Source organism: Rhipicephalus sanguineus, chromosome 7 (assembly GCF_013339695.2).
Source record: "Rhipicephalus sanguineus isolate Rsan-2018 chromosome 7, BIME_Rsan_1.4, whole genome shotgun sequence".
NCBI classification, from domain to species: domain Eukaryota; kingdom Metazoa; phylum Arthropoda; class Arachnida; order Ixodida; family Ixodidae; genus Rhipicephalus; species Rhipicephalus sanguineus.
Window position 1 is genome coordinate 117,288,540 of NC_051182.1, and position 19,271 is coordinate 117,307,810.

General features: G+C 46.8%; 1 protein-coding gene across 1 annotated transcript in view; it reads right to left on the reverse strand.

Moving 5' to 3' along the window:
- The window catches only part of LOC119398960 (fatty acid synthase-like), a 138,577-nt gene that overhangs the window by 97,471 nt on the left and 21,835 nt on the right, over positions 1–19,271 (reverse strand). Inside the window, exons 10-18 of the mRNA XM_049417479.1 lie at positions 18,176–18,379; positions 17,070–17,327; positions 12,619–12,835; positions 11,746–12,006; positions 10,316–10,489; positions 6,176–7,412; positions 5,079–5,233; positions 3,772–3,981; positions 653–982 (exon numbers count right to left, since the gene is read on the reverse strand). Of these exons, the coding sequence (XP_049273436.1) occupies positions 653–982; positions 3,772–3,981; positions 5,079–5,233; positions 6,176–7,412; positions 10,316–10,489; positions 11,746–12,006; positions 12,619–12,835; positions 17,070–17,327; positions 18,176–18,379 (3,046 nt within the window). The remainder of the gene's footprint in view (positions 1–652; positions 983–3,771; positions 3,982–5,078; positions 5,234–6,175; positions 7,413–10,315; positions 10,490–11,745; positions 12,007–12,618; positions 12,836–17,069; positions 17,328–18,175; positions 18,380–19,271) is intronic.

Sequence of the window (19,271 nt, forward strand, 5' to 3'; positions counted from 1 at the left end):
GCAGCGCGAAGAGCGGCAAGTTCTGCTGCCGTCGATGTCGTTGGGTGGCTTGTCTTAAAACTGAACATAATAGCTTTGGCTGTGACGCTCACTGCCCATAATCACCGTACGTACTTCTTGTGCAAATAAATAAGAGACAGCTGCTTCAGCACTGGTGATGAGAGCTCAGATTTTATGATTCCCTGTACGCCACAACAAAACACCAATATATAAACAACTAGCCACAACCAGCCAAGACGTTTTTCTCTTGGCCTAAAAGGGTTGCTAAATCGACGCAAAGTAGCCAAACCTGGAAACCCTGGAAAGTACCCGGACCCCCACACTCCAAATGCAAAGGTCTTAGCCACTAGGCTACTCACACGTGTTTCATGAGGAAAGTAGCGAGCTGGTTCGTAACAGGATACTTTCTGTCATATTAAATGCCATCACCGTGGCGTATCCTAGACGACACGAAGAGCGGCACAGAAGCATACACACACATCTTTCTTGAGTACCTCTTCATCCCCTCTTGGATGGGCTACGCCAATGGCATTTATTAAGACATATTGACAAACTCAACGTGCAACCGTTGCCTCGGAGATACGAAGCAAAGTTCCAAGAGCTCTGAAATATGCTTGAGATATCATTTTCGTCACTTTCGACGGGTACTAACCCACTGTAGTGAAGACGGTGCATCCCATGGACAACGCGACCGAAATGGCAGCCTGTCCAACGCCTCCGCTGCCCGAGTGTACCAACAGAGAGTCGCCCGGTCGCATGTCACCCTTGACGATGAGCGCGTAGTAGACTGTCGCGTAGACCACAGGCACAGTCGAGGCCTCCTCGAGACTCCAGGACTCCGGCACCTCCCACAGCGAGTCCGGGTTTGTCACCACGGCCGTGGCCATGCCCATACCAGGCGCCAAGCCCATTACCCGCCGACCCTGGGGGTCTCGGCCCGAGAACTCCAAGCCCAGGAGACCCTTGAACGTCTCCACGTTGCCTGCGTCTCAAGGGGGATTCTTGTAGACAGGTTCGAGTGCGTGCAGCGTTTCGCAAATACTACAGCCGGCAGCAAGTTGCACGCGAACTAGTTCAAACATTCCAAATATGAAACGAAAGGGGTGCGCGAGCCAGCCGTATGGCCTACAGAGGCTGGTGTTGGGACACTGAATAAGTTTCTCAACACAAATAGGTGAAATAACACAAAAATCAGACAAGTAGTGGCTAGAACAATTCCTGCAGCAGTGGAAGGTGGTTATGCATGAAATCCTGACGATCTCAATTGTGTGCGTCGACACACCGACAAAGGAAGAACACGAGCTTATTTGGAGGAAAACAAACGCGATATCCAAGACCTAATGTTTGGTGTATGTCTGTCCACAAAAGCATTGGCTATGTTAAGGACGTGGGCAATGATTCGCGGGCACCTAATTACCTCTTTCTATAATCAACTGTCTTCATTGTAGTATTTCGGTTTGTGACCCACCGGGGTAGCCTAGCACATAAAATGCAAAGCTACCACTGCGGGTCACCAATACAATCGACTGAAAAAAAAAGAAGGAAAACAAGAAGACGACTTTCGTGTTCGAGTTGTCTTAGGCAAAATCGGAAGGAATCGTGTGAGTAGCAGTTCACTTAAGCCAAATCAGTCTTTTACTATGTCCCGGACACATATTTCGCATCTGGGAACGTAGTGAAATACTCCGATTCAATACACTGCGCTTCAAGTTACCTTAAAGGAACGGTGCTTGGCACTAACAATAGTAATAAACTATTAATACTTTGAACAATATCTTTCAGGTTTACCATTGTGACGAGACTGACGATGAGACAACAGGAACGTGCGCAGTCAAAGCGAAAGACTCGCGAACACTTTTCTTTGAACAAGCTGGACGTTGACACGTTGATGAGAGGAGGCTATCAGATTTAGCGCCAGCTAATCGGCTTACAGTTTCCTGTCTAATGGCAGCGACTATCCGAAACCAGCTTAGTGTGCTCTTTAGCGTTAGTGTGAAGTGCCGTGGCAAGCGGAGATTACGCGGATGCGGTAAAGGTTTAGTCATGTTCGTGCATCTTCACAAGGAAACTCGACTCGTAAGCACAACCAGACTGCTTCAGTTAACCCAGCTCTTTTGCTGACGACATACATAGGAGAACAGCAAACACGTCTATGTGCTTACTGAAACTGACATCCAAAGACGCTGTTTCGCGCTGCCATCGATCTGATGACAGGATAGGGCGGTACTGAAAACGCTTGCGTTATCCTGGAAGTACTGACGTCACCTTCAAAAGTTTTGTTTTCGCATATATCTGTAGGAGGGGATCCAATTGTACGTCGCTGAAATATAGGCTCAGAGTTCTAAAGAATGGCCTCTTTAGTATGCTTGGGACTAGTTCGTATTTCTACTCCTTGAGCTATTCGGCATCTAACGCGCAGCACAGCCTTGTCGCGTCTGCGACACTTAACCTGATATAAATTAACCAGCATATTTTGACTGATTCACCGTTCAGAGGAATCGAAAAGGAATTCAACTCGGAATAGTACTTAGTTTGCTGCCGCTCGAGTAAAATGTCGTAGCTACGCCTCCAATGGGAAGACCTGACAGCGATATCTATGTGTCGGAGGAAGAAAATAAGCACGCGGCTAGGCTTAATGCTTCTACCGACATAAGGCATGCTTGTATACATGGTTATATATTGACGCAATATAGAATGCACATTATTCAGCAGTTAAGAGTTATAAGATACCGCCGCCAAGAAGACAAGTTCTTTATCGGTGAGAGCCAGTGTAGGTGAACTAACGCACTTGCCACCCAATTTTGCAATCGCATGAGCCTCAGTGACGCTGCGAATCAGCTGTGTCCTGCAACGGGGTGCAATAGATGTGTAATGTATACTCCGTCAGTATATAGATTCAGTGGCGCAGTAAAGTTAGTTGAAAGTTTGCGCTGGGTGTGTCTTCTTCGTTGTCCGTGCCTCTTTTTGCTGCGCAGTCGCACTGTGCTAGAAGTATACCCGTATTATCGTCGTTTGGTCCGACAAACATCGATAACATATCGCTCAGTGTGCGATGAAATCGCTCTGTCAAACCATGCGTTCGTGGGTGGCAGGCTGGTGTCATTTTATGAACTGTGCCGCAATACGTCTTTCGTTTTATTCGGGGGGGGGGGGGGGAATAGCATAGTATTAGTGAGAATCCTCATTTGGAGCTGCCCACCACGCGTGCCGCCACTAAGCCTTCCTTGTTTTAAGTAAAAATAATCTTTGTCTTTCTCTCTCTCTCTCTGTCTTCAGAACGAAGCTGTGTAGCTGTCTAGACACATAGGCTGTGTCTATGTTTCTGCAAAAAAAAACCAGCGCAGCTATCTGCCACAAAAATTGGGCACCCCCCCCCCCCCACTCGCCTGTAGTCCGCTAAAAATGAAGAAGACACGGGAAATTGGACTACATGGGGGGCAGACACCAATTAAGCTCCTGCACGAAACACCAAGCGGACGCGGTGAGCCAGACTAGACGAAGCATATCGCCTCAGAATTACGCATGGTGCTCGAGTGGATAAGCTAAATTCAAAAGGGACTTTCTGGACAGATATCTTAGATTCAGTCGCACCGTGTGATCGGATATGGTTCTAGATTCATTGTTACCTCTGTGTAGTTTGCTAAAGAGCTTTGCTGGTCATCTATTATCGCAGAGTGAAATAACTGCTCGATTTTCCTAAAGCCTGCCAGTCAGATATTTCAACATCACGGGGTGATAAACGTGTGCTAGACTTTGACCAGCGAAACTCACCAGGCAGCACGTCGGGTGGAAGCTTTCCGGAGGCGAGCATGACGTCCCTGAAGTTAAGGGGTGCGTAGTACACGCTGCATATGACCTTGTTGGTGAGACTGGACGGAGAAGCGTAAGACAGGGGAGACTCGCACCACTGTAGACTGGAGAGGTCGCCGCGTGTTTCGACGTCGAGGTACGCGCACTCCGTTGTCTTCTTCGGCGCTCCGCCTGCGTCGCGCATCGGCACTCAGCGACACGTCTCCCAAGACGGCATGCTTTAACTGTTTAATGAATGACACCAGTAGGCAAAAAATGAGTGTTCAACACTCACCACAGTGGCTACGAGCGGCGCTCAGTAACACTCCCAGTTTTAAACGCACAGATGTGCCCCAGAAAGTGGACGGGAAATAATAATAATATCTGGGGTTTAACCTCCCAAAATCACGATATGATTAGGAGAGACGCCGTAGTGAATGGTTCCGGAAATTTCGACCACTTGGTGATATTTAACGCGCTCCTAGATCTAAGTACACGGGCCTCAAACATTCTCGCCTCCAATGAAAATGCAGCCACCGCGGCCGGGATTCGATCCCGCGATCTTCGGGGCAGCAGCCGAGCGCCATAACCACTAGACCACCGTGGCGGGGCAGTGGACGGGAGGACGACCGCCGCCTGTAGCTCAATTGGTAGGGCACTGGACGCGTTATTCGAAGGTTTGCAAGTTCGGTCCCTGCCGGCGGCAAGTTGCATTTTCGTTCACTTTAATTTCTGCGCATTTATATCATCATTAACACAAATAACGTCGCCTACACTTTCCTTATCGTGATTGTCTGTTGATTATCATCAAGGTTCTGTCTAACAAAGAAAAGCGAGCCGGCTCTCTCCGAACGTTCCGGGTTCACGCTAACCCACCTTTTCAATTTCACTACATGATATTAGTATTCTTCAACAGCGAAACTTGTTGCGTTCGTGAAAACATGTGAACTCGTAAAACTTCGTGAAACCTGTGGCGTTTGGGTATTTTTTTATGGCCTGTCGCGTCGCGACCGCCTTGTCGTGAACACAGTGTTGACAGCAGTAGCTGATTTTGTTTTAATTCCGCACTTTTTAATTGAAGTCAAACCACTGTGGCAAAATAGAGATTGATTATCGGCTAATCAGTAATTGTCAAAAGCTATATGTCACGAATATATCGTGGTATAATTGCCGGCCTCTCCGCTTGCCTGTTTTGTTTACGAGATATAAGATATCCTGCGCCATTCAATATTAATACTTCGAACTTGGAGCAAAAGTGCAACATTCCTTACGAAGGGCTTCGCACTCACAAGACGACGTGGTGACGTGCCTGTAGGAACCCCATCGTCCGTCGCAGTACACGTTCATTACCAAATCTCTCTGCAGCACGTCCTTGTACTGCGGGTTGTTTGGCGCGAAATCAGCTACCTTGCTGGTTCCTTTTAGGCTCGCGTCAAATATGCATCTGTAAAAAGAAAAGACAAGTTTTCTTTCGTTTTCCCACTTAGAGTGCACTATTATTTTTTGTTCAAAATCAAATTAACGTTTTAAGTAAGTTCATGCCATTAGAAGTAGCTTTCGTTATCGCAATGTTTGCTGTCACTAATATTGCGCGTGTCGGGAATGATTCGGATATAATAGCATAAAAATGAACTTCTAGGCCTGAAATGGCAATATTAGAGAGTTTCAGAATTGGGAATCCAAGACGCCGGGTCCCCAATCTGCGTTGGGTAGGCTGCTCTTGCGTTCGGAGGAGCAGCAGAGTTTGACAATTGCGTCAAACGCAAGCTGCGTTGGGTCAAACGCACGGGGCGCCACACGTGGCGAAGTTAAAATCATGCGAGACATGGGCCATACTGCGTTGTGGCACGCGCTGCGTCTTCATCGTCTCATTGGCAACCCAAGGCGGCTAGAGACCCACGCTAGTTTTCGATTTCTGGGCCTTGGGTCAACCCAAGCGCAAGAGCCTAGAGTGGCTGGGTTCGGCGCATGCGCCCTGGCGACTCACAAACTGCTTGGGTCCCAAAGCTCCTCGGGGGCCCCAATTCTCAAGCTCTCTATTACCACTCGTCATCCCACAAGGCGATAAGGCACCTTTCACTTTTAAAGTAGCACTTTTGAAGATGCACTTCGTGCTTCTTGAGAGTCACTCGCTTGCGCGAACGTCTTCGAAAAAGTATCGCACCTATGCTCGTGCAAAACACGCAATACATTCATTCCCCCTCCCCCCTCTGTCTCTGTCATCTTCCTGTTGCATTCGCCATCTCCCCAAAGCAGCATATCAGATTAGTCGCTTTTCGTTTACCCTTTCTGCCTTCTCCCTTCATGTTTGTTCTTCCATTCTTCTATCGCAGTTTCGCACTTTTGGCATAGATATATGACATCGTCCATGCAAACTCGGGCTTACCTGATGTGACTTCCACCTGTCTCCGATCTGAGACAATTCACCAGGCCCACTATGCCAATGTTGCCGACATCCTCGGCAAGCAGCCACAGGTTATGTCCCGGCGGCTCTCCGTCGAACTCCACAGCTTTGGTCTTCAGCGTATCGACCCAACCAAAGTTAGCGTTGCTCACCCTGACGACTTCATGCCCCGTTGCTTTGAGTACGCCCGTTGCCTTACGTAGCAGTAGCAATGTCGAAAACGTGTTGGACTTGAGTGCCACCCTGCAAAAGCCGTGAGCTTCAAGCACCGAGGCCAGCCCCGTGTGCTTTGGACAATGCGAGAAATCAGTGTTGCCTACAGTTGACAAGAACGACTCAGCCGGTGTCAGTACTGAACGCTGGGACAGTAGCATGAACGCGCCTTTCTTGCAATCCGCCGACAACTGTTCTGCGAGAGCCCTCAGGTCATTCGGAGGTCCACTGGAATCGCGGACAACGATGAGGTCAGACTCCGGCAGCCCGTTCTTGGAGGACAAAGACGTCGGGTCCCACGTGATCATCTTGGCGCCTTCCGGTAGATCCGTAGAAGGAAACTCGCCCGGACACGAATGGGCCACGGTGTATTCCAACTTCAGCTCCGTGCTAGAAAGGGTCAGCAAATTTACGACCCAAGGTGCCATCAGACACTCGGATTGGCCAGCTGTGATCTCCAGAACTCGAAATCGTTTAGAGCTGGTGTTTTCTACCACGACGTCCAGAAGGTGCCTCAAAGGATCTTCTCGATAGAGGGCCATGTGTAGCAGGTCTTTCTTCAAGTCTTTTCCAAACTGTGCCAGCGCTGACTTTACAGCCGAATCTAGAGACGAAGTCGATGCACCGATCGCACTCTGAATAGATAAGAGGATGCGCAGAAGTACGTAGTTTTCGGAAGGATCGTCCGTGTACCTCTTTACGATGTCCACGGGCAACTGGGGGTAGCCATTTGTGACGCTGAAAGGAGCTTCTTCGTTGTCATTGCCAAGGGCCTCCTCCAGGATGCGCCTGGTGACAACGGTGCACACGTCGACGTACTCGCGCACGGTGCATTCCCGGGCCCGTCTTGTCGACTCGTCGTCGACGTATGGCACGAACTTGTACTCCTCCAGCTGCGGCGTGAGCTGCGCCGAGCGTCGCGGTGCGACGGTGGTCTTGACGCCGCGAATGACGACTCCTCCGGCTCGACACGTCTTCAAGTATTCGTCGTAGACTATCGGCACACCTGTGAAAGTACGAATCGCAGTGATATTTGAGAACAAAACTCGCGATGAAGTTACTCACTCAAATGAAAGCTGATATGGTTGGTCGAGCCGTTACGAAATCACAATCACGCAGCTCGAATGAGAGGAATAAAAGATAAACTAACGCTTTCATCGAGCATTGCTAAGTGTTTCTTTTCTTCTGATATCTTTGAGAGAGCTTCTAAACAAGGCAAGGTTACCAAAAGATGATGACATTTCCAGATCAGCAACTGTTCATTACCATATGCTGATCATTAGATGTTCATTATTGGTCCTTCGTTTTCTTTTTTAACATTTATTTGTTTCAATTTATTTACATCTTGTTTATCTATTTTCTTTGCTTTCTGTGGTGCTTATATTGGCCAGAATTTAGACTTCATTGTAGTACTTGCACGAAAACACATGGGGAATTGTTAAGAATGGTATTGTCATGTTTTGTTTCATATACGCGTTAAGAAAGTCATGTTTTCATACTGTGAACACCGTGTTTTTACAGCAAGTTGATAGCTTGCGGGAAGCCGGGTATCCAAACACCATTTTGCAGGCTTCATGAACTAGGCTAATGAAGAAATTAAAACAGGAAGATGACTTAGGCGGTGCTAATCCCAGAAAAAATTAGCCATTTTCTAAGGTTTCAGTTATTCCGTATGTGCACGGCGTGTCACACCGACTTAAAAAGGTAGCCGAAAATTACGGAGTGAAAGTGGTGTTTTCAGCCCATAACAAAATAGGAAAGGTGCTTGCCAAGGTGAAAAAAGATGTTCGAATGCAAGTAACGAACAAAAAAAGAATGCAATATCAAACATCCGAGCAAGAACCAGTTTGTGGCATGCGCGACTAATGCGGTGTATAACATTCCTTTGACGTGTGGTCATGCGTACGTAGGGCAGACTGGACGTTGCTGCAACACTAGACTAAGGGAGCATTTGTCCAGCCTGAAAGGTCGCCCTAGTATGGCCATGCACTGTAAAGAATGTGGGTGCATACCTCAGCCTGGAGGCACTGGCATTCTGTTCAAACACCGGAACAAGACTGCAAGGGAAATAGGTGAGGCGCTTTGGATTGATAGACTAAAAGACAAGTGCATCAGCTATCCGTCTGTTGCTTTATTAGATAAGGAGATTTCGCTGCTATCCGCGTATCTTTAATGACGTTCTCTTTTCATTTTGTCGATGTAGGTGCCTTTGATGGTTTCTTTTTCTTTTTGGTGTGTGTGTTTGTGTGTGTGGACGCGATGATCTCCGAAATTGTGGTCTGGTGATTGTTATATGCGCGGATGGTGTGTGCTCTCTGGCGGAAGCGCGCAGATCACGTTGGGCTTTTAAGCAAACGTTTCTTTTTTTCAAAAATAAATCAGTTGTTAGAAAAAGATTGCGCTAGTCCGTGTGTCTCCTTTCTTCGTCCCCGTGTGTTTTCGCGCAAGTACTACAATGAATTCGTTCCGACTAGGCCGGCTAGCAGTTTTGCTTCAGAATTTAGACATCGCACTTCGCACATTACGCCACATCGTGAAATATGCGTTGAGGCGGCCTGGGAAGACACTTCTGAAATCTGAGACGTGCTTCCAGACTAAAAGCATGCATCTTATTACAACTTTCACAATAAGTATCAAGTCAAGACATTCGAAAAGTCGCACCTACAATCAACTAAGCTTTGCACAACATCATCACAGCACACGATGAAAGTTGGCCGCTTTGGCACGTCAAATATGGAACATATTTTAGCTCCCTTCTCAAAACATCGACTTTGGGGCGGGTTTGTTTGCATAGCAGAACACTTTCAAGCGCACACAGCCAAGGAGAGAGGGAGTGATGACAACACAAGCTCTTGCGTTGTCATCGCCCCGACCCTCCCCCCTCCTCTTTTGCTGTTGTTTGTGCGCGCTTGACATTGTAAGAATGGCAGACTGGGCGTAATGGTTCAGCGTACTTGAAGTTAAAGTCGCAATGACCTCAGCGGAAAAAAGGGAGAAAGAATGTGTTCTCTCTGCGCGTATTCTCCCTTTTGTCCATCGTCGTCGTCGCGCCTTACACTTCAGATACTCTTGACAGAGTTCTACTATCCCATCTTAACACAGCGCACACACACGAACACAGAGCTCTGCTATCCCGTCTTAAAATTTCTTTTAACTGCGGAGCCGTTTAACCCGTCTGTTAATCCGTGCAGAATCAACAGAAAACTATCATCATCATGAACCAGCACGCGCTCTCTTCATTCTTTTCTTGCGCTTCGTCCTTTTCGTCATCTGCTTCACTCCCCGAACACTTGCACCTATCTGTCCGGCGTGGAATGCAATAACTCTGATGGGCGAGAGAACGGGTATGTACACAGAGAGCCATAAAGAATGTAAAAGAGTGAAATAGAAAGAAAGAAAGGGAAGAAAGACAGAATAGAAAGACAGAGAAAGAAGTAGATTGAGAGAGAAAGATATAGAAAGAAACAGACACAAAATAGAGATAGAAAAAACATAGAGCAAGACAGAAAGTGAAAGAGAGGAAAGGAAGAGAATCAACGAAAGAGACATCAAGAGATAGAAAGAAAGACGAAGCAAGAAATAAATAACGAGAGAGAGAGAAAGGCAAGAAAGAGAAAGAAAAATAGAAATAGCGAGAAAGGGAAAGAAATAGAGAAAACGGAAATTGAAATAAACAGAGACAAAAAAGTGATAGAGAAAAACAGAGAGAAAGAGAAAAAAAGAAAGAAAGAGTACAAGAGAGGAAGAGAAATATAAAGAGAAACTACTCAGGCCGCCCGGCTCCGCACTTCCTTCAGGCTTGGCACCACTAGTGCAAAGCTGCCTTAGTGTTTTTATTTTATATGGTACACTGTTAACGTGATTTGTCGCGCTATTTGGTTTTGCAGACCTTACGCGAGCAGTACTCACCAGCATCGCATGCTTTGTCGACACATTTTGCGTGGACTGCTGGATCAACGAGGCATGATCGTATCTGGACGGGCATCTTGAATGTCCTCTGTGTGTCGTTAAGAATGCTGAACTGAAGCATGTTGTCGATGAACGTCACCCAGTTGTCTTCCCACTTAAGCTTGCCACGGTTATCTGCAAGGTAACCAGACAAATCATCTCGCATAGAACCAGCGTCAATATTTAGCGAACTATAGTGCAGGGGTAACAGCGACAGAAATTCTGAATAAGTTGGTAAGAATTTCTATGGTATGATAAATCAAGCGCAAGAACGTATGCACACGCGAACTTGGGGAAGCATCGTCAAAGTTGACACGGCGACAAGAGAAAACAGGCCCGTCAATTCAGTTAAATAATTCGGGCTTATTATGCGCTAAAATCGGGATATCAGACACGACGTACCAGAACACTCCGGAGTAATTTGACCACCTAGTGTTCTTTAACATGCGTCTAAAAATCAGCACAGAGTTGTCTCGCGTTTCGCCCTCATCCAAGTGCGGTCGCCGAAACCGGGAGTCGAACCTGTGCCTTAGAACTACCGAGCTTAGAACTGTACTTTAGGCGCTAACCTACCACGGCTAATGCTATTGCAGCTCATATCGACGAAACCAAAAGTCTTCGTAATGCCGTCGCTGCAGGCCGTCTTGTACTGGTTACGTGCTTTGGTTACGAAGGCTGTGTTATTTATGGCAAAGCAATCAACGTGACTGGACGCGTGAAAATGACAAGATGCTGTCTTCGCAGCGCATTGTCTGGTCTCTATTAGAAGTTCAGTAATGTGAGCTTTCTCGCAAAAATGGGTTCCCGGAACAAATCCGCAATAGATACACAGCATGTGCTAGGAATTTCAACATCCCAACGCTTGTACGCAGTGGACTTCTGTGCTTTCGTTGAGGACTATTTTCATATTCATTTAGTATAGTGGTCATTTGTTGTTTCGTTAGTCGGTCGTCGTGCTCTTCCACATCTCTAGCGACTTTGTCTGCAGTAGAAAAGCAATGATGATTGAACGAGAGCAATGTTTACTTTACCGAGAAGATGTAGATATCAGTCTGGCTGACTACTCGCTATGCTTTAACTGGTCCTGGTCTAGCATGCCAAGTAGTGAGCATCAGTGAAAATAGTGAAAATTGCCGACGTTGTTATGGTTGCTATGCTAATGGTAAAAATAGTGGGTATTGGTGAAATAGAAAGCTTTGCGAAAGAACGCGCAGCGATATCTACATGTATGAACTACGCAAGGAATAATAATCAACCCCGTAAGACCTGAACAACGTAGACTCCTGCAATTCAAACTTAGCGCGCTGCATGTTTCCGTGTATTAATTTTGTTTTGGGGGAGGTTGTGCTATAGTCACATCACGGCGATAATTGGGACAAGGAACAACTCACTGTCTAAGTCCGCCTCGACGATGCCTTGGAAGCGTCCGGAGTATTGGAAGCCACGAAGCCTAAACTCCTTGTAGATGTCTTCGCTGTTTAGCTGGCAGATGGCCAATGACTTGACCGACGGGCATAAAGGCGGTTCCGGGTCGGAAAAGTTGTCGCCTTCTTCGGCTACGCGTATGCGGCCACTCGCCACCAAGACTCCGCCCTCGCACACCTCGAACTCACCCGAAGCTCGCATCACGTTCACCAAAAATTTCACGGGGCCTGCAAAAGTAGCCGTTATTTTCTGAAAACAAAAACAATCAGGTGCCCTTTGAAAAAACCAGACATCCCGTATCATATAAACGAAGACAAAAATAACAAGACGTCATATTTTTCATTGCGATAATAAATAAAGCCACGCCCAGAACGATCCTAATCACCATTGTTTAATCATGTGGGGATTTCGTAATGAAACTCATATGGTTCTATTATATGTTCTTAAGCCTATAAAGAATTTTAGGACACTGGATATATATTTCATTGTCATCATGATATGTTATAGCGAGCGCGATGCATCGTGACATGTTACAGCTCTGCATGTGTCCGTTTTCTTGTATTTTCTCCTCCGCGCGCTGTTTACCATTACAGCTATGTCCCAACTCACCCAATCATACGTTTTATCAAGAGCATTGTCTTCATTGGACAGGGAGACAGACGAAAATGGAACACCAGTAAGGTCATTCAAGAACGTGCCGGCTGTCTATCCTACACTTGGGGAGGTAGTTACATAGAGATGTAGTTAAACAGTGTTTTATGCCAGTATGCGTTTACATACCAAACAGCTCATTTAAGTTCAATGCATCGGTTCATGAGCTAAGCGGTAAAGTGACTAACCTTCTTTCGGTAGGATGGTGGCCCTGTGGAAGGTAACGTCCTCGAATACCACGGGTACCTGGTGGAACGGCTTGCCGGAGCGCTTGGTCAGCGACTTCCAGGCCAACACCATGTATCCGGTCGCGGGGAATAGCACGCGGCCGTCAAGTTGGTGACCGGCCAGATAGGCGTCGCCTTCGTTGGCCTCCAGGTCGACCTCGACGACTTCCTCGGACATCTGAGCATTATGACCGAATCGCGTTCAGAAAGAGAGAGAGAGAGAGAAATGAACTTTATTTTTGACCAGGCTCTTTCTGCTTCAGCCCTAAGGCGGAAATATGCGTTTGTTTTTGAACGAGAAAGAGAGAGCGAGAGCCAGATCTTTGCTCCTCTCGCATTATCGATCGGCTCTATCATTCCATACACCCGTTGGCTCTCGCTGCCACAGTGATCCTGTCCAGGGAGTAGCAGCGCAAAGCGACACTCTACGAAAAAACGCCAGGCCTGCGCTGAAATCGCAGCACAGTCACAGCGAAAGCTGGAAGAGCGGCGTTTCTAGAGCCCGTTGTAAGCTCTCTAGGGGCTACAACACAAGTACACTAGAAAGGTACCCACTACGCCATAAATCACAATTTTTGTGAAGTTGGGAAGCGACGCACCAGCTACACGTCTGTAAGGCATTATGTGCACTTTGTTGACGCGACGAATGATGACGATGAAGAATTATGGCTCAGCCCTTTGTAATGGGGTGGAAGCTTTAAACGGCCCACCAGTTATGTCATTTGCATTGGGTGACGCCCGGTCGCTATTTCCCTCTCCCGTCATGCTATAACATACGTTGACGTGGGAGAGAGACGGGGGAGGGGGCGAAGAACTTTACTGAAACCCCGAGGAAACGGATCATGCGCTTATGGGCTTCCTTGGCAACCAATAGAAGGGCACTTGCGAGGAAACCACCACGCTATAAATCATTGTAATTTTGCTGAGACCTCGAGGAAATGGATCATGCGCTTATGGGCTTCCTTGGCAACCAATACAAGTGCACTTGCGAGGAACCCACTACGCTATAAATCATTGTAATTTTGCTGAGACCCCGAGGAAATGGATCATGCGCTTATGGGCTTCCTTGGCAACCAATAGAAGGGCACTTGCGAGGAACCCACTACGCTATAAATCATTGTAATTTTGCTGAGACCTCGAGGAAATGGATCATGCGCTTATGGGCTTCCTTGGCAACCAATACAAGTGCACGTGCGAGGAACCCACTACACTATAAATCATTGTAATTTTGCTGAGACCCCGAGGAAATGGATCATGCGCTTATGGGCTTCCTTGGCAACCAATAGAAGTGCACTTGCGAGGAACCCACTACGCTATAAATCATTGTAATTTTGCTGAGACCCCGAGGAAATGGATCATGCGCTTATGGGCTTCCTTGGCAACCAATAGAAGGGCACTTGCGAGGAAACCACTACGCTATAAATCATTGTAATTTTTGAGAAGTAGGGCAGCAGGCACTGTGCCGTTTTTCGTCATTCTACGGAGAGGTGTGGTACCTGCTCAACGCATGTAAGGCATTATGCGCACTTTGTTGATGCTGTGCCTGATGTCGATGAAGAATTATGGCACATCCCTTTGTAATGGGTTGGAAGCATTCAACAACCTCCTCGTTGCGCAATTTGCATTGTGTGACGCCTGGTTACAGAATTCGCGTTGTGAGACGCTTGGTGCTTATTTTACTCTTCTACCACGCTATATTGCATATGCTAATGTGGTTCCTTCCCGACATGAAGCCTGTATAGGACCTTTTTGCAAAGCAGTTTCAAGCACCGGCATGGCTCAGAAATGTCTCTTGAACGAAGCCAAGTCTTCACAGGCAAAGTCTCTGAATGTAATTTAAAAAAGAAATTTTTGTGTAGTCCGTTGATTGTCCTCTGTGTGATGTGCCAGAAACAATTGAACACTGTCTTATAAGCTGCAGAGATGCAATCTTATTTTGGGATGTGCTCCAACGAACTCTTCAAAAAGACTTTGTGCTTAATTCACATTCCGTGCGATATCTCTTGCCAGCGAGTTGTAATGACGTACCATTTGACATGCTTCTTCTCATAGGAATGCATAGTCTGTGGAAGACGCGCATGTTGCAGAGAAACGCAGAGCGGATAATTTCCTCAACAGCCCACTTCATTAGGATGGTCACTCAGCTCAGAGGTTGAATACTGGGCTCCCACGCAGAGGGCCCAGGTTCGAACCTCGTTCCATCCTGGAATTGGAAAAGGCCGTTGCTATAGCGTTACTTGATGTATTCGCTATAGAGATGATTCCGAATTCGATAGTGCCGTCTGTTAGTCATTGTGTCGCGATAAGAGCATAATCAACATATTAGTTTTTGTGTTGAATTGCGTTCAAGTGCCATGTCTGTGTTGAATAAATACCATGAAAGAAAGAAAAAAAAAACCGGCATGGCTCAGAGGTTGAATACTGGGCTCCCACGCAGAGGGCCCAGGTTCGAACGTCGTTCCATCCTGGAATTTTTTTTCCTATTTCGTTTTTTTTTCTTATTTCGAGCGATACTGGTTACGGACACCGGTGGCGGCGGCGGCGGCGGCGGACAACTACGGCGCCAACAACGGCCGGTGAAATGATCTCATAACAGCTTTCGCTGTAAAAATTGAGTATTTGGGCAGTATTTTTGCCACACAGCTATAATCGTCACCCACCTCGCGTATTTTCCTTGCGTCATCACGGTGGGTCCAGGCACTTCCCGGTCACGAACGGCGTGCGCGCTATCACCGTGACATAACATTCTTGATAGGAAAGTGACGAGTACCGAGTTTTCACAGAAGGAAAGGCGAGCAAGCCAGATCACGATTATTGTTTCTTGGACGAAATGCTCACCAAATACTCGATATTCTTCCCCCTTAGAGTGCAGCACGCCTGTATGGCTTCGCACAGTTTGTCCTCTCGCGTCCACCCTCCTTCACATGTTCGTTCCTCTTCATTAATTGGTCGATTCGTTGTTTCCCGCGGATCCTCAGCACTCTACTACCGTGTGGCACAATCTGACTTGGGCTCCTCAAGAATTGTACAGAAATCTAGGAATGATTTTAGGCATGCATTAGGATAGCGTAAGCATAAGTTTTCATTAGTAGCTTTATCACAATAGTGGTATCTTCTATGTTGAAACAGATATGTGGTGTACTGCCTCATGCTTGCTGTGACGCAGTGAACACTCGTGCCTTTAGAGGCATTTATATTTCTTCTTCTTCGTCAGATATCTTCCATGATGGGACTGCGTTGAGGAAGATCAACTGCAAATGGTCTTCAAGAGCAAGTCGATTCGCGAGATGCCTTTCTTAAGATTAGCAATGAAGAGATCATCAACCCATACTTGTTGCTTGTATTTTCAGCAAGCGCATATTCATCATTATTATCTATTACACCAATAGTACTGTAGCCTACCCTTTGTGCGCTTTTTCCAATAAACCCAAGCATTGGTGACGAGCGCAGTAAAGGAACACAAAAGGCAGACAGCGAAAATACCCAGAATATTGGAGTTCATTAAACCTTTCTACAAGTATCGAGTGTACCAGCTGGACTCAGCATATAATTGTGGGTGTCAGTTTCAGAACCGCGCCAACAGAAATCACAACAATCATGTCCCGTCTGTGTCGGTAGTATTCAAGGTATTGTAGAATTGAATGAGTGTAAGGACAGAACAATTCATTCGTTGAAGTGCAAAAAGGTCATTCTGCGGTAAACACGGCTGCGCACACCGCCAAACGGAAAAATCTAATATAGCGCATCTTTGGCGGACATTCTATTCCGTAAAAGTGAAGCCTTAAAGCGCAAAGGAAAAAACAACCTATTCGTTACAACAAAGTCTTGAACCTCACTCAACTTACACGTGTTATTACACAAGCTGAAAGGACACAGAAATTTCGAGAATTTTGGGTCACTTTCTCTCGAGTGAAATGTCAGGAGTTGTATATTTTGGCCAAGGCTACAGACTAGCCCATGGTGTGGCGCCTCCCATGTGTTGTAGGTGCATTGGTTGTTTCGAAAGCTTTTTCTGTCTGATTTCTCTATGCCTTGAAATTACAAACATTGCGTTTTACATGGCACATTATTTCATTCGATGCAGTTGCCTTATATTATTGTATACCATTGTACAATATTGTATAACACTGTATACCATTGTGTGAATTTTATGCCGCAACTTCATGCGTCAGAACTACCGAAGGCAAGTTGGGCCTTTGTCAGGTCTATTGAAAAACGTTTAGCCCAACTTTTGTTGGTCTGCGCCGTACACTGTGAACCTAATAAAGCTTTTTTGTCTTTTTTCTAAACGGTACTAAGCAAATGCAGTTGAAAGTTCGCACCTGCGTTTTCGTCTGAAACACGTCAGCAGGTTTCTATTGTCGGTGCCAAAAGTCATATTTCGGAAGATTGAAGAGTGCCCGTGCACTCACCTGCGACGAGCCGGGAAAGTCGCTCCACTTGACTACCGTCCACTTCTCTGTGTGGTCCCAGCTGACAAGATGAGAAATGCTGGGCGTGCCACGAGGCACGGGCCACGTCACGGTCGGGTACAACGAAGTCAAGTCCAGCTGGACTCCCAGGGTGTGCAGCTTCCCCAGTGTGTTGAGGAAGAATGCTAGGTTGTCCACATTCTTCTTCATCAGGCCCAAGCAACTGGCGTCCGAGCCAAGAGCACGACGCAACACCGGCTGGACAAAATTGTCGCCACATTCCTCTTATTTAATTTCCATTAGTCGCAGGACGAAGGCTTCACCGAACTTATCATCTCGAGTAACGCTGACTGCTCGGCTAGTTGGCTTCGCATGATCACAGAAGTCTAGGCGTAAAATTAGACGAACACATGTGAACAACTGAGGTAGACAACGGAGTGGCGCTTCACTGAGTGTCAGTTCGTTGTCTACCTTATTCTCGTGTATGTCTATTTTTTTGCTTAAAATTTTCATGTGGTTAAGCGATCACCGATTACCGCTGTTCTGCACAAGTTCTCGGCATAATTACCTTATATTACCTTCATCGCAGTGCGGAAGCCTCACAAAGTGATCCCAGAATTATTAGTTCTATAGCCCAGCTGCCACTTCCATCTCTACCCTATCTCATACCACCATACCGCGTGTACGAAACAAGGGCGTATCAAAGTTGTCATCGACTACTCTTTTTTTCCCCCAATTGTCATCATCGTCACACCACTTTAGGTCGAATAAACTTCGCCAATTATTCCCCAGTTACTCTAGTTTTGCGCCACTTTCTTTTCTTATAATCACTTCACGTGAAGTCCACCGTAGGACAAAGGCTGTCGTGAAAATTATCCCTGCTTTACACCGGACGATGTCACACACATGTTTTTCGACTCCGTCACATCGCACTATGGGAGTGAAATACAAAACATCCGCAGGCTCACATTTAGGCATGTGTTAGACAACTGCATATGGTCAACAATAATTCTTAGTCTTCCACTGCGGCGTGCCTCATAATTATGTCATGGTTTTGACACATGAAGCTACAGAATACAATGATAAGGGCTGCAGTTGCCACTCACGAGCAGAAGGCAGTGTGGTGCAATCTCCACCAAAATGGCGTCCCTCGGAACGTGCTCCAGGGCCTCACTGAAGAGGACCGTTGAGAGGAGGTTGTTCACATGGTACTCGGCAGAGGAAAAGATTGCGTCAGGCTCGTGCCACCTACATTGTGGCACCGACGAGCTCACCCAACGCTCAGTCCGGAGTTTTGGGTCAGGGACAACCTTGACGCCAAGTGGAGAACGGAAGACGTTAAGATTAAACCTTTTAGTGCGACAGCAATGTCCACGCTAACTCTTCAACAAGGTATATAAGGTAATATATGAAAGAGTCTAGTTTGTGCCTCTTCGTGCTAGTTTGTGCTCTATAGGCCAGAATGTGTCTCTCCATTGCAGTCACACCAGCCATCGGCGCAGCCCGCCAGATATTGATTTCATTAACAGTACAGATCATGAGAAGTTAAAGAAGAAGCTGCTTTTAGGCAGCTCGATAATGCTCGCAACCCCTGCATCATGCACGCGAGTAGCATCAGGCCACAAACCTACTATTAGTACATCAATACACTACACGCAATACATATACACAAAACGACTCAAATCAAAAATGTGCACCCTATAATCACCCTGAAAAGACGTGGTTGAACGCGGTTCAACTAATTTAGTCAAGCGATAGAAGCAACTAGCGCGTAAATCATGCCAAGGCGGTGTCCCGCGCGTCGGCGTCCTTGCACGGCAAGCAGCGGCACGCTGTCCACGTTCCTTGTATTGCCGGTGCGGGAGTCACGTGACAGGAGTTGACGTTCTCGAGGCGCGCGCGCCCACCGGCTCGCGGCTCTCGCCGGCCAACGGAGAGGGGTGGGCAGAAGAGGAGAAGAAACTGACCGTGCGCATGTCCGTTGCTATGACGACGAACGAGCGAGGAGGCTGAGGAAAAAAATTAAGGCAGCATCGCGCTAAGAGTGCCAAGCCTCAAGGAAATGCGGAACTGAGCAGCCTTCTTTCTTTTTTTCTCTCTTCATTTCTATTTATTTCTTCATCTCTCTTTATATTTTTCTTTCTCTAGCTTGCTCTTCCTATTTTTCTTCCTATTTTCCCTTTCTTTCTCTCTCTTTCTATT